This window comes from Hypanus sabinus, chromosome 12, assembly GCF_030144855.1.
Source record: "Hypanus sabinus isolate sHypSab1 chromosome 12, sHypSab1.hap1, whole genome shotgun sequence".
Taxonomy (NCBI): domain Eukaryota; kingdom Metazoa; phylum Chordata; class Chondrichthyes; order Myliobatiformes; family Dasyatidae; genus Hypanus; species Hypanus sabinus.
In genome coordinates, this window is record NC_082717.1 from 95760369 (window position 1) to 95775475 (window position 15107).

Genomic DNA, 15107 nt, shown 5'->3' on the forward strand with positions numbered 1-15107 from the left:
CCGAAATATCAGAGATATTTTTTTAAACGCATAGTGTGGATGCCTATCATTTTTATGCGAAACCAGCGTCTTCAAAATTATCCAGTCCACTGTGGACGTAGCCTTAGGTAATCCAGACAGAGTCTAATGAGATTACAGATTGGGTTGATGAAGGGTCTCGGCCCGAAACGTCGACAGTGCTTCTCCCTATAGATGCTGCCTAGCCTGCTGTGTTCTACCAGCATTTTGTGTGTGAGATTGCTTCTTTGGTAGGTCTGGCATTTGACATAACAAATAGCTATAGTCGGCCCTCCTTATCCGCGGATTCCGCATGCGCGGATTCAACCAACCGCGGATCGGGAAAACCCAGAAGTTCTCTCTCCAGCACTCGTTGTTTGAGCATGTACAGACTATTTTTTCTTGTCATTATTCCCTAAACAATACAGTACAACAACTATTATTTACATAGCATTTACATTGTATTAGGTATTATAAGTAATCTAGAAATGACTTTAAAGTACAGGCAGTCCCTTGGTTATGAATGAGTTCCATTCATAATGAGTTAGTCTTTAAGTCGGATTTGAGGTCGGAACAGGTCCATCCGATATTATTTAGCGTCAGTTCGTCAAATGTTTTTCTTAGTATATAGTACATATTTTATCTTTCTATGCATATAAAACACTTAAAAAACATACATATTTCAATAATTAAACCACTGCGTTGCTTAGTAATAATTGTAGCTTTCATTGGGGCAGGGCCTCTCACATGTTCCATTAAAATTGTTCCAATCGTTGACCGACTGTAGCCTAATGCTTTTCCAATGAGCGATGGTGTTTCACCTCTTTCTGATTGCTTTATTACTTCTACCTTATTTTCAATTGTGATCGTGAATATTTTCGTGAATAGAAACACCGCGGATTCAGAGCTGCATTGGGTCCTAATGTCCACCGCACTGAACATGTTAAATAAAGTCCAGGGTTCCACTGGGTCCTAAAGACCACTGCACTGATTCAGGTTAAATAAGGGACTTGAGCATCCACGTTTTTGGTATCTGTGGGGGGGTCTGAGAACCAATCCCCCACGGATAAGGAGGGCCGACTGTACTTGTCTGAGAATGGTCTCAGGTTTAGCAGGTCATTACCTGAAGCTTCTTGTGTCCACAGTCAATTGCTCTGATTAGATTATCCAAGAGCACGAATCAGTTCAGAGTCCACAAAATGGGAAACGAAGACTTGTCTGCTTCCCCGTCATTGATCAGACTGTAGTTTCTTCTGGTCAACATATTTTTGATTAGTCAGGGCATGAAGACATACGGGGAGAAGGCAGGAGATCGGGGCTGAGAGGAAAATTGGATCAGCCATGATGGAATGGTGGAACAGACTCAATGGGCCAAATGGCTTAATTCTACTCCTATGTGTTATGGTCACAAATTGGGTATCCAATAGCGTAGCAGTTACAGCTTAGGGCTTCTGAGATCAGAGTTCAATCCTTTACAAAGTAAAAGTCGATTTTATTCTCATATATACATATTTTTGTAATGTAGTAGTCATTAGATGGCTATTTATTGACCATCACTCCTTGTGATTCCTATTATTTACCCTATCTCCATCCTTATCATTTTGTATATATCCCGCCTTCTCTACCGAAAGGAAATGACCCTTCACCCATGCATTGTACCTTTGACTTGCCAAATCTATTCTTAGTTAACTAGTTGCAGTGCCATTAAACACATAGAGCTGCAAAGATATGACATTGCAGGGGTCATCTCTTACTAACACTGATGGTTAGATGCATCTGCCACAAATGGGTTGGAGAGGATAAGGTGTAAAGTTTTATCCTTCATTTGTTACTTGCCACAAACCTGAACTTTCCTTATCCACAGTCGACCTAATGCCACTGACCTGATGGTGTCAGAATCAGAATCAGGTTTATCATGTGTCATGAGATTTGTTAACTTAGCAACAGCAGTTCAATGCAATACATAATATAGAAGGAAACAAACAAAAAATAAAATAATAATAATAAAAAATAAATTACAGTGTACATATATTGAATAGATTAAAAATCGTGCAAAAAACAGAAATACTATATATTAAAAAAAAAGTGAGGTAGTGTTCGTGGGTTCAATGTCCATTTAGGAATTGTATGGCAGAGGGGAAGAAGCTGTTCCTGAATCACTGAGTGTGTACCTTCAGGCTTCTGTATCTCCTACCTGATTGTAACAGTGAGAAAAGGGTATGCCATAGAATCATAGAAAACTACAGCACAGTACAGGCCCTTCAGCCCTCCATGTTGTGCCGACCCATGTAATCCTTAAAAAAAAGTACAAAACCCACACTACCCTATAACCTTCCATTTTTCTTTCATCCATGTTGCTGTCCAAGAGGTTTTTAAATACCCCTAATGTTTTAGCCTCCACCAACATCCCTGGCAAGTCATTCCAGGCACTCACAACTCTTTGTGTAAAAAACTTACTCCTGATGTCTCCCCTAAACTTCCCTCCCTTAATTTTGTACATATGCCCTCTGGTGTTTGCTATTGGTGCCCTGGGAAACAGGTACTGACTATCCACCCTATCTATGCCTCTCATAATCTTGTAGACCTCTATCATTCTTCTACGCTTCAAAGAGAAAAGTCCCAGCTCTGCTAACCTTGCTTCATATGACTTGTTCTCCAAACCAGGCAACATTCTGGTAAATCTCCTCTGCACCCTCTCCATAGCTTCCACATCCTTCCTATAAAGCCCTGGGTGCTTGAGGTCCTTAATAATGGATGCTGCCTTTCTGAGACACCACTGCTTGAAGACGTCCTGGGTTCTTTGTAGGCTAGTACCCAAGATGTAACTGACTAGATTTTCAACCCTCTACAGATGCTTTCGGTCCTGTGAAGTAGACCCCCCACCCCCATACCAGATAGTGATGCAGCCTGTCAGAATACTCTCCACTGTACATCTACTATACTTTTTGAGTGTAATTGTTGACATACCAAATCACTTCAAATTCCTTATGAAGTATAGTCACTGTCTTGCCTTCCTTATAACTGCATCGATATGTTGGGATCAGGTTAGATACTCAGAGATCGTGACACCCAGGAACTTGAATCTGCTCACTCTCTCCACTTCTCATCGCTCTATGGGGATTGCTAAGTGTTCCTTCGTTTAGGGCCAACAGAGATTCTGAGGTTACTCACTACAGCAATAACTTCTCTGGGGGGTCAGGATGTACTCAGACACATTGCCAGTCAGGTATGATCCTGAAAGTGGCCCTATGCTATCCTACTGTTTGACTAAGTCTGATTGACAACTATTTAGACATCCTGTCCAGTGATGTCAAGGCCAGGTTTCATTCTACTGTTTTATTCTAATTGTTGTACAATGAGGGCTCACTGAAGGACAGATAAGAGCCAATCATGTTGTTGTGGGTCAGGAGAGCTGCAATTACCAGTTGTTCTTTGGACTGGAGTTCTAAATACAAGTAGAGTGGACAGAATCTTATACTGTTAGGTGCACTGCTCTAGGATTAACATTTAACCAGTTTTGTCTACTTATTCATACATTAATTATTTCAGCTAATGTGGAGACATTCTCTGTGGCTCAAAAAAGTGGAGAGATTTGATGGAGGAGCACGATTGGTTTAGGTGGAAGAAAATTATTCCCATTAACACGTGCCCCAGTTATGCTTGCCTTTTTGTCGACAATGTGTAAGGTCCATGTTCCAAGCTTTCCCTGGTCATGTTCTCCGACTTTTTGCACTGCATTGACAGCTGCATTGGCGCTGCTTCATGCACCCATGCCCAGCTCATCAATTTTATCAACATCCACCCTACCCTTAAATTCACTCTCCCCTTTCTTGATTTCCATCTCTAGAGACAGTCTGTCCACTGATAACTGTTGTGAACTTACTGACTTTCATAACTATCTTGACTATACCTCTTCCCACCCTGTCACTTGTAAAAATGCCATTCCCTCATCTCAGTTCCTTTGTCTTTATTACATGTTCTCAGAATGAAGCTTTCCTTTCCAGAACATCTGATATCCTCATTCTTCAAAGAACACACTTTCCTTCCTCTAGCATTCCTTCACTTGCATCTCCTCCATTTCCCAGATATCTTCCCTCTTCCCATTTTTCTGCTGCCCTGTTACCTTGTCTTTACCTGCCAATTCACGAGCTTCCACATCCAGCACATCATTCTTTGCAACTTCTGCCATCTTCAATGGGATCCTTTCATTATAACTTACATCTTTACCTTCTCCACTTGCCACAAGGGTCAAGTTCTCAATAATTCCTCTGTCCATTTGCCCCTCCCCACTAATCTCCTTACTGGCATTTATCCCTGCAAGTGGCACGACTGCTACACTTGCCTATTCATCTCTTCCCTCACCTCCATTTAGGGCCCTAAAAAGTCCTGCAGTTGAGGCAAAACTTCACCTGTAAGTCTGTCGGGGTCATCTACTGTATCCAGTGTTCCAGTGCAGCCAAAACTACATTGGTGAGACACAACATTTGTTGAGTGTTTTTGCACTATCTGCAATAGGCAAGATTTCACGGTAACTAACCATTTTAACTCCACATTGCCATTCCCACATGTCAGTCTATAGTTGCCACTACTGCCATGAGAGGCCACTCTTAAGTTGGAGGAGCAACATTGCATATTCTGTCTGGTAGTCGCCAACCTGACAGCATTGACATTAATTTCTCTAATTTCTGTTAATTTTGCCCTCTTCCCCTTTCTTTCTTTTTCCATTCCAGCTCCCCACTTAGCCCTTCTTTTCTGCTCACCTGCCTATCTTCTCCCTCTGGTGCCCCTCCTCCTTTCCTTTCTCCCATGGTCCACACTCCATTTCTTCCTCAGCTCTTCACCTCTTCCACCCATCACATCCCAGATTCATACTTCATCCCCCTTACCCATCACTTTCCAGCTTGTACTCCTTTCCCACCCCCACCTTCTTATTCCAGCTTCTTCCCTCTTCCTTTCCAGTCCTGATGAAGATTCTTGGTCCAAAACTTTTACTCTTTATTCCTCTCCATTGATGCCGTCAGGCCTGCTGAGTTCTTCTAGCATTGTGTGTGTGTTCCCATTGGCAGCTGCATTGAGGACCAGGAATGCACATGCAAAATTATGCAATGAAGACACATAGAGGGATGTAGAGAACTTTACTTTTGAACTCGGGTTATTTATGATCTAAACTCACTGTACAAAGAAGTGGAAACAGAATCAGTGATGATAAATAAAATAGCACAAGCATTCTAATTGGCTGCATCACCATCTGATATGGAGGGCCACTGCACAGGAACAGAAAAAGCTGCAAAGTTGCTAATTTGCTGGGCACTAGCTTCCCCAACATTGAGGAAACCTTCAAAAGGTGATGCCTCAGAAGGGTGACATACACCATTAAGGGCTCCCATCACCCAGGACATGCCCTCTTCTCATTGCTACCATCAAGGGAGCTTCTTCCCCACTGCCACCAGATTTGTGAATGGACAATGAACACTACTTCACTGTTTTTTGCTTTCTTTTTGCATTAATTTAAAATTATAGAATTTTTTGTTATGTAATGCAATGTATTGCTGCTGCAAAGTAACATATTTCATGAAATATGCTAGTAATATTAAACCTGATTCTGATTCATTTGAGAATTTAAAAAGGAGGAAGATAGTGAGTTGGGACAGCACTGGTGCACCAGGAGGAGTTGATCGTGAGGCGTGCTCCTGCACTTCTGCTTTTAAGAGCCTCTATAGGTCTATCCTGAAGATGTATAGTAAACCTGTCGATCTGAATCACTGCCTCTGGTACAGAAGGGGTTAACAAGGATTCTGTGAAACAAAGGACACATGTGGTCCTAATGTCCCTCTGATTTAGCACCGTGGCTCTGAGATCATCGATATTATTCACCAGAGACTGCAAATTTAAGAACCGAGAGGTAATGTTACAGTTATACAAGACCCTGGTCAGACCCCACTTGGTGTACTGTGCTCAATTCTGGTCGCCTCACTACAGGAAGGACATGGAAACCATATAAAGGGTGCAGAGGACATTTAAAAGTATGTTGCCTGGATTGGGGAGCATGCCTTATGAGAATAGGTTGAGTGAACTCGGCCTTTTCTCCTTGGGGTGACAGCGGATGAAAAGTGACCTGATAGAGGTGTACAAGATAACCAGAGGCATTGATTGTGTGGACAGTCAGAGGATTTTCCCCAGGGCTGAAATGGTTAGCATGAAAGGGCATATTGTTAAGGTGCTTGGAAGTAGGTACAGAGGAGATGTCAGGGGTAATTTTTTCTTTTTTTACGCAGAGTGTATGGAATGGGCTGCCAGCGACGATGGTGGAGGCGGAAATGATAGGTTATTTTATGAGACTCCTGGATGGCTACATGAAGCTTAGAAAAATAGAGGGCTCTGGGTAAAGCCAAGTTCTAAGGTAGTAAGTTCTAAAAGTAATAAGGTAGTTCTAAGGCAGCGACATGTTCGGCACAGCTTTGTGGGCCGAAGGGCCTGTATGGGCATTGATTTAATGGGACAAATTACTGACTTCTATGATGTAAAATGAAATCCCATTGTCCAATACGAAGAAGAGGTATCCCTTGAAATTCTGCCATTTTCAGGAAACACCACTGTTTAAGTACTTCATGTGTGGACACTACAGTTTCTCATGTGCTTGTGTAATGTACTCTTTCCTACAGCAAGGTGTCTATTGCATTAATCACTTGAAGTAACCCCATTCAAAACACTTTATAATAGGAAGGACATGAAAACTTTCCACATGGTACAGAAAAAATTTACAACGCTGCTGCCTGGATTAGAGGACTATGTGGATAGGTTAAAAGAGCTAAGGCTTTTCTCTTTTGAGTGGAGGAGGATGAAAGGTGACTTGACTGAGGTGTAGAAGATGATGAGAGGCATAGATAAGAGTGGGCAACCGGAGACCCAAGGCAGAAATAGCTAATTATGACGGGACATAACTTTAAGGTGTTTGGAGAAAACTATAGGGGAAGGGGAATGTCAGGGTTAAGTTTTATGTTTAAACAGAGAGAGGTAAGAGGATGAAATACACCACCAGGGAAGGCAGTAGACACAGATACATTAGGGACTTGAGGCACAAGGATGATAAAAAGTCAATTAGATATATAAAGGGTTTCAGGGAATGAACCTGGTCAAATGGAGGCAGTGGAAGACTGCAATATATAATGTGGAAGTTGTAATCATGCAGCATATTATCAAAAAGGCCAAAATCAAGTTAAAAGTTCTAAATTGTAGTGAAGTTATACCAAACTGAGAAGTGAAACGCAGGATTGGAATGGGCACCTCGAGGTGATCAACTAGTGTCAAAGCAGCAGAGGCATTTTGAGGAGGAGTTGGGATTGAAAGTACAAACCCAGTTAAAGGGAAAACTCAAATCTGGAACCCATGGAGATCAAACACATATGGGATAGGAGAAGACAGAAAACATGAAACGTGTTTAATTACAAGAGATTTGGAAAGCCAAATAGGCTCAGGATGAAAGGCAAAATTTAAGGGGAACTTCTTCACTCAGAAGGTGGCAAAAGCATGGAATGAGCTGAGAGCAGAAGTGGTGAATGTAGATTCGATTTCAAAATTTCAATGAAATTTGGATAAATGGTGGGGATTGGAGGGATATGGTTCAGCTGTGGATCAATGGGACTAATAATATGACATTGATGAGATAGGTTGAAGGGCCCGTTTCTCAACTGTTTTAGATTCATAGTGAATCTAAAAATGTGGAGGAGAAAATACAAATAAGTAATATCAAAGAAAATCACAAATTGCTTTATTTATAAATAAAACAATGATAAAGGAATGAGCAAGTCCAATTAGGGACCACTATAGTAGTCTGTATGTGATGGCAGAGGACTCTAATGGATGGCTAATATGAGGGTGGGCATGTTTACAATTTTGATATTCAGAATATGTTAACATGATACATAGAAGTTGATGGAACTTGTTTCATGGATCTGGAGACACAAGAGAGAGCAGATGCTGGAATCTGGAGCAACAAACAATCTTCTTGAGGGGCCAGAAGAGTTGGGCAGCACCTGTGGGAGCAGAGGAATTGCTGATGTTTGGGTTCACGACTGCATCCCAACTGATGAAGCCCCAGATGAAATCTATCTCTTACTCTAAAATAATAAACCACATAGACTCTATTATCTCTAATCCATTTTGCTTATAAATATAATGCCACAGGGTTGGAAGATGGCTTGTGTTAATATTGCTTAATGAAAGTACAAAATTATGGAACTAATAACTAGATGTAGATTATGGGTGTCAGAAACTGAATTTCTAAAACTAAAACACATTTAAACAACAACCAAGTTTTACAATAAACAATTCTTTAATGTTGCCATCACATCATTTATTCAAAAATAAAGTCACAAGAATTACTTTTAAAGTATGCAAGGTTTGGAATAGCAAAGGACTTACTACCTACATAATATTTAAATATTTAACTGGAACAAATTTTACAGCTACTGGAGTGGAAAACACATTTTGGATGAGGTATTTTGGATGAATTGACCTGGATTATCAATAGTACCCTATATCATAATTAAAAGGCACCTCACAGATGTACCTGGCAATTGAGTGCGAACGCTCTGGACCAACCAAGAGATGATGCTGTGCAGGCTTGCACAACCTTTACACAATGTATAATGACAGTTATTAGTACCCACAACTCTTGCTTAGTAAGGTAGTGCTCCACAAGGCAATCTGAATATTATGATGAACTACTACTGTTCTTCAGAGAGTCAGTGGGATTGTACAAGTTTTTGAGAACAATTTCTGACAATAGGTAAGCTACAGATCTACTTATAGAAATGAACCAAGTAGCAACCTCATAATGCTTACTATTCCTCAGCAATGGACGCTGCCAAATTATTTCTTATGACTTTAAGCAACAAAACTCAGAAGGGTGGGCAGATTTGAATTCATCTGTCCTTCAGCCACCTCTCAGACAGAAGCAACAAGAAAAAGGGAGAACAAACACTGGACTGGAATTAACTTTATGCTTGCATAAACAATGGCAAATGATCTTGACAACAGTTGTGTTGCCAGCAAGAGTCAGGCAGTGTCAGGAATACTACTAAAACAGCAACATAATCCTTGGCAGGGTGTCAAGAGCTCCTATTTGAAGCACAATTAAATTTAGGGATCAACTTCAATCAAATTATATCAGCTCCAACTAGTGTCACAATGTTAACAGTCAAAGATGTAAAAGACTTCATAATATTACTGTTTATGTATAATATCAAATGTATCTGAAAAAACCCAGCAAATATTATGCTTTTGTAACATATCTGTGGGCTGACTAACAAATTCTGATTAGCATGGTACCCAAGGAGGATCTATATACAAGCACAGATCACAATGCCCCTTTAAGTAACCTTGTACAAGTTTAAGATAGTCTGTAATACCCCATTTAGAAAATTGCTAAGGCACACAACAGTGCAAAGTATCAACTGCAAGGACAACTTGTTAGGGTTGCTGAGACAAAACTAAAATAAAGGAATAAGGGTTTGGACCAGTTTGAGATGGTTACATTATTTATGCTAAGCTGGCTGGAACAGCACATGACCAAAACACCACCTCCTTAGAATACTGTAAATCATTTCTGGAGGAAAAATTTACATCACAAATTCCCAGAGTCAAAATGATTCCATTCTTTAAAAAAAATTGTTTCAAATTGCATGATTCACAATCGTCTAAGTATACATCTTGAAGTGCTAATTCCTCCTAAAATGTAATGAACTAGAGTTTAAAGATTTTTTAAAAATTCTTCAGATGCAACTGCTAATGTTAAAGTTTAAAAAGATAATTTACAATACCACTTGAATGGGGCACCCTCATGGTATGCCAGGTAGTTTTGGTTTGTTCCACTTACTGTTCAATGCAGTTGAAGAGGTCTTGTACTCTTAGCCCCAAGAACACTAATTATTTCATCTTAAGCAAAAAAAAACAAGTTCCCTGTTCAGAAAATGCTGGTGAAAAGCTTATTGCTCACTATGTTTTAGATTGTGTCCAGCAACAATTTAACTTTGCATTTTGTAGACTGGTACAGTTTTGGAAGCCTTTAAAAAGATTTTTGCTTTATAAATATAAGTATTTTTAAAATAAAGAACACTTGGAAAATCTAGTAACTGTTTTGTATTTTAATCATGGAGTGTGTGGGATTGAAAATAATGCAAAAAAGCCATTGAATATATCCCAGCAAATGAATAGTTTCATTACTGTACTGGTCCACTTCAAAGATTGCTTTAAAAGATAAAATCACTACTACAGGGCATTAGTGTTGATCCCAGGTTTAGCAACATGGGACTTTGTAAACAATTATCCAAAATACTGTCATATGAACCTTACAATGTAAGTTCTTTGCAGTAACCCCTCTTCAAGCCTCAGAAAGTGGTGTGTGTCCTTTGCGCGCACTCTCTCTCTCTCACACTCACACACACAAGCTACAAAAACAAAAACAGTTGATTCTAGGTAAAACTCTGAGGAAGATGTAAAACAAAAATAACATTCAGCACCCTGCAGCACAGTTCCTAACAATTGCAATAGTTTCTTCTCTTAAAAAATAAAAGGTCAGTTGCAGGTCTACAAAAAGTCAGTTCTTGAGTCACTATGCAGGATCATAATTTGGTGTGGTGTCCTGGCCTCGCTAACGTCGACTTAGACGTAGACCCTGAAGCGGTTGAAGCCACTGCCTCTTCTGCCTCCTCAAGTTCTTCCTGCAGCTCGTGGCTCACGCTGGTCTGGAGGGCAGCTGGTGTCAGCCATTCCTTTGGCAAGCAGCTCTGCAGGAATGGAATGCACGAACTGAAGTGAGCCAACCGATTGACCCACCGAGGGATCTCTTTCCCGCACAGGATCTGTTTGTTCAGAAAATAAAAAATGGGCATTTTTACGTGGCTTCAAAGCACAGCTTTGTAAAATGAAAAGCATAAATTCAGTTCTTCATGGACACTGAAAGTGAAGATTTGAAATTCCATCACTGGCAAAGCTCTGCCCACCATTGAGCACATCTACAAGGAGCACTGCCACACGAAAGAATATCCATCATCAAAGATCCCCACGATCCAGACCACGTTCTCTTCTCTCTGCTGCCATCAGGAAGGAAGAATAGTAGCATTAAGTCCCACAGCACTCGGTTCAGTAATAGTTATTACCATCCTGAACCAGTGTGGACAACTTCACTCACCTCAACACTGAACTAATTCCACAACCTACTGACTCACCTTCAAGGACTCTACAATTCATGTTAATTCATGTTCTCACTATTTATTACATTATTTTTTTCTTATTTTTGCACACTTTGCCTTTTGTTGCACATAGATTGTTTGTCTTTGAGTTTTTCATTTAATCTATTGTATTTCTTTGTGTACTGTGAAAGCCCACATGAAGATAAACCTTGGGATAGTATACGCTGACATATACGCATTTTGATAATAATTTACTTTGATTCTGAGACGGAAGATCAGATGTGCACAGCAAAGCACAAAACTTCTCTCCCTTAGACTTGTACTTCTACTCGTCTTCTGGCTAACATGAGAAGGCACAGTTTTAAGGTGGTTGGTAGTAGGTACAGAGGAGATGTTGGATAAGTCTTTTTACATAGAGTGGTGAGTGCATGGAATGGGCTGCTGGCAACAGTGGTGGAGGCGGATACGATAGCGTCTTTTAGGAGACTCCTGGATAGGTACACGGAGCTTAGAAAAATAGAGGGCTATGGGTAACTTTGAACCCTCTATGTAACCAATTATGCTCCAACTATCCTTTCATGCACACAGTGTCTTTTTGGCTAATCTACTCCGCTCATGGGTGCCACAGTAGGGTAGCTGTTAGTGCAATGCTATTACAGCTTGAGGAGTCCTGAAGTGCAATTCTCTCCATGGTATGCATGGGTTTTCCCCATGTGCTCTGGTTTCCTCCTACTAATTAGTCTTTCCTCCAAAGACTAATTAGTCATTGTAAATTATCCTGTGATTAGGTTACAGTTAAATTGAAGGTTGCTGGGTGGCCTGGCTGTAAGGGTTGGAAAGGCCTACTCCGAGCTGTATCACTATTTAAAATAAAAATAAAAAATAAATAATGCAAGCAGCCCATAATCAAGAGCCTGTAGCAACATGACTTCGGTTACAGTACTCCTTTCTCAAAAAGGAAGACACGATGGATTTTAGCACATGACCCAAGCTGACTTCAAGAACAGAAAAAGGTTTATGCTGTAGCATTAGTGATTCATTCTTTAAATGAGACAATAATCAGAGACATCTGGAATTCTCCTGACATTATTCAATAGGGAACTGGGGAGTTTCTGTTGCAGAGAACAGGGTCACTTCCATGTCTCGCTTTATTTGTGATTTTTGGAAGCTTGCCAAGTACAAACTACAGCTAAGGATCAGCTTATGGCATGTAAATGCTGTGTGACTGTAAAACTGATCACCAACTCAGCCTGGAGTGGATTTGTCCTAATTTCCATATCTTCCTGCAGATGCCAGTGTTGTAACAGTTCTGAACATAGCAAAAGCAGGCTAGTTTAAGAGTACTTCAGCTATACAGGCAAATTGTTCTTTGCTCCTGTGGCCTTTGCTATATCCAATTCAGCAAATTTCCTCGAACCAAATTTGCTGAACACAGGCTTCTGCGATGGAAACTGAAGTCAAGATGGATCATCCACATTGGTTCATGAAAGCAATGTCCTACTTCTGATTAGGTTAAAGCTTAGCTTTATTTGTCACATGCACATTGAAACAAGAGTGAAATACAACATTTACGTCAACAACCACCAAAGCCTGAAAATGTGCAAGTGTCACCATGCTTCGCTGCCAACAGAGCATACACATAATTCAAAAACACTAAGCAGTATTCCTTAGGAAACCAGAGCACCCGGAGGAAACCCACATGCTCACGTATATACTTCTTATAGACAGCAGCAGGAATTGAAACGTAATCACTGGTGCTGTAATAGTCTTATGCTAATCACTACTCTATGCTGCCCCCAAGGGAACTTTCATCAAATCAATTAGCTGTGGGAATGTAGCAAACTAACACTGAAAACAGTAAATGCTTTCAATCTCCATTAACATACTTAGAACCAGAGAACTCTACAGCACAGGACAGGCCCTTCAGCCCTCCATGTTGTGCCAACCCATATAATCTTTAAAAATAAGTACTAAACCCACACTAACCCAGAACCCTCCATAATTCTTTCATCCATGTGCCTGTCCAAGAGGCTCTTAAATACCCCTAATGTTTTAGCCTCCACCACCATCCCTGGAAAGTCATTCCAGGCACTCACAACCCTCTGTGTAAAAAACTTACCCCTGATGTCTCCCCTAAACTTCCCTCCCTTAATTCTGTACATATGCCCTCTGGTGTTTGCTATTGGTGCCCTGGGAAACAGGTACTGACTATCCACTCTATCTATGCCTCTCATAATCTCATTCTTCTATGCTCCAAAGAGAAAAGTCCCAGCTCTGCTAACCTTGCTTCATATGACTTGTTCTCCAAACCAGGCAACATCCTGGTAAATCTCCTCTGCATCCTCTCCATAGCTTCCACACCCTTCCTAACATGAGGTGACCAGAAATGAACACAATACTCTTAAGTGCCAGAGATTTGTAGAGTTGCAACATGACCTCTCTACTCTTCAACTCAATCCCCCTGTTTATGAAGCCTAGCGTCCCATAGGCCTTTTTAACTACCCTATCAACATGCACAGCGACCTTGAGGGATAATATGGACCTCAAGGTCCCTTTGTTCATCCACACTCTTAAGTAACTGACCATTAATCCTGTACTCAGTCTTCTGGTTTGTCCTTCCAAAATGCATCACCTCACACTTGTCCGGATTAAACTCCATCTGCCATTTTTCTGCCCAACTCTGCAGCCTGTCTTTATCCTCTTGTAACCTTCGACAAAATACTGCTCCATCCACAACTCTCCAATCTTCGTGTCATCCGCAAACTTACTCACCCATCCTTCCGTCTCTATATCCAGGTCATTTATAAAAATCACAAATAGCAGGGGTCCCAGGACAGATCCCTGCGACACTCCACTAGTCACTGACCTCCAGGCAGAATACTTTCCTTCCACAACTACCCTCTGTTTTCTTCCTTTAAGCCAATTTTTTTATCCAAACTGTCAAGGTTCCACTTATCCCATGCCTCATGACTTTCTGGATGAGTCTCTCATGAGGGACCTTGTCAAATACTTTGCTAAAGTCTATGTAGACCACATCCACTGCCCTAACCTCATCTGTTTCTTTTGTTAACTCTTCAAAAAACCCAATCAGGCTCGTGAGGCACAATCTTCCCTTCACAAAGGCATGTTGACTATCCATGAGTTGTATGTACTTCTCCAAATGCTCGTAGACCCAATCCTTAAGAATCCTTTCCAGTAGTTTGCATACTACTGACGTAAGACTCACAGGTCTATAGTTCCCAGGTTTCTCCCTATTACTTTTTTTAAACAAGGGAACTACATTTGCCATTCTTCAGTCCTCTATCATTTCCCCTGCAGCCAAAGAAGATTCAAAGATCATAGCTAATGCTCCTGCGATCTCTTCTCTCAATTCCCACAACAACCTGGGGGTGTATCTGGCCCTGGGGATTTATTAATCGATGTTTTTAAGAAGATCCAGCACTTCTTCCTTAATCTCCACACTGTCCAGCACACAAGGCCGCTCTACTTCGACCTCATCCTGATCAAGATCCTTTTAACTTGTGAATACTGAAGCCAAGTATTCATTTCGGACCTCCCCAACCTCCTCCGCTTCCAGGCACATGTTGCCCTCTTTATCCTTTATTCTTTATCTTTATCCTTCGTTCTTGTCATCCTCCTATTCTTCACATATGCATAGAACGCCTTGGAGTTCTCCTTAATCCCATATGCCAAGGCCTTCTCATGCCCCCTTCGAGCTCTCCTAAGTCCTTTCTTTAGCTTCCCAGCTACCCTATATTTCTCATAAGCCCCTCCTACTTACTGCTTCTTATATCTAACATATGCTCCATTTTTCCTCTTGACGAGTTGCCTCACATGTTTCGTCAGCCACAGTTCCCTTTTCCTACCATTTTTCCCTTACCTCAGTGGGACAAACCTATCCTGAACCCAGCTCAAGTG

General features: G+C 40.9%; 1 protein-coding gene across 7 annotated transcripts in view; it reads right to left on the reverse strand.

Annotated features, from left to right (window-relative positions):
• Positions 1-8228: 8228 nt before the first annotated feature.
• The window catches only part of LOC132403154 (deubiquitinase DESI2-like), a 121480-nt gene continuing 114601 nt past the window's right edge, over positions 8229-15107 (reverse strand). For 3 of the 7 annotated variants that reach the window (XM_059986490.1, XM_059986491.1, XM_059986495.1), the window contains one exon: positions 8238-10859. In XM_059986490.1, the coding sequence (XP_059842473.1) occupies positions 10620-10859 (240 nt within the window). In that variant the 3' untranslated portion in view covers positions 8238-10619. Of the gene's footprint in view, positions 11091-15107 lie in introns of all 7 variants that reach the window. The other 4 variants (XM_059986494.1, XM_059986492.1, XM_059986489.1 and 1 more) reach the window with 3 other exon arrangements.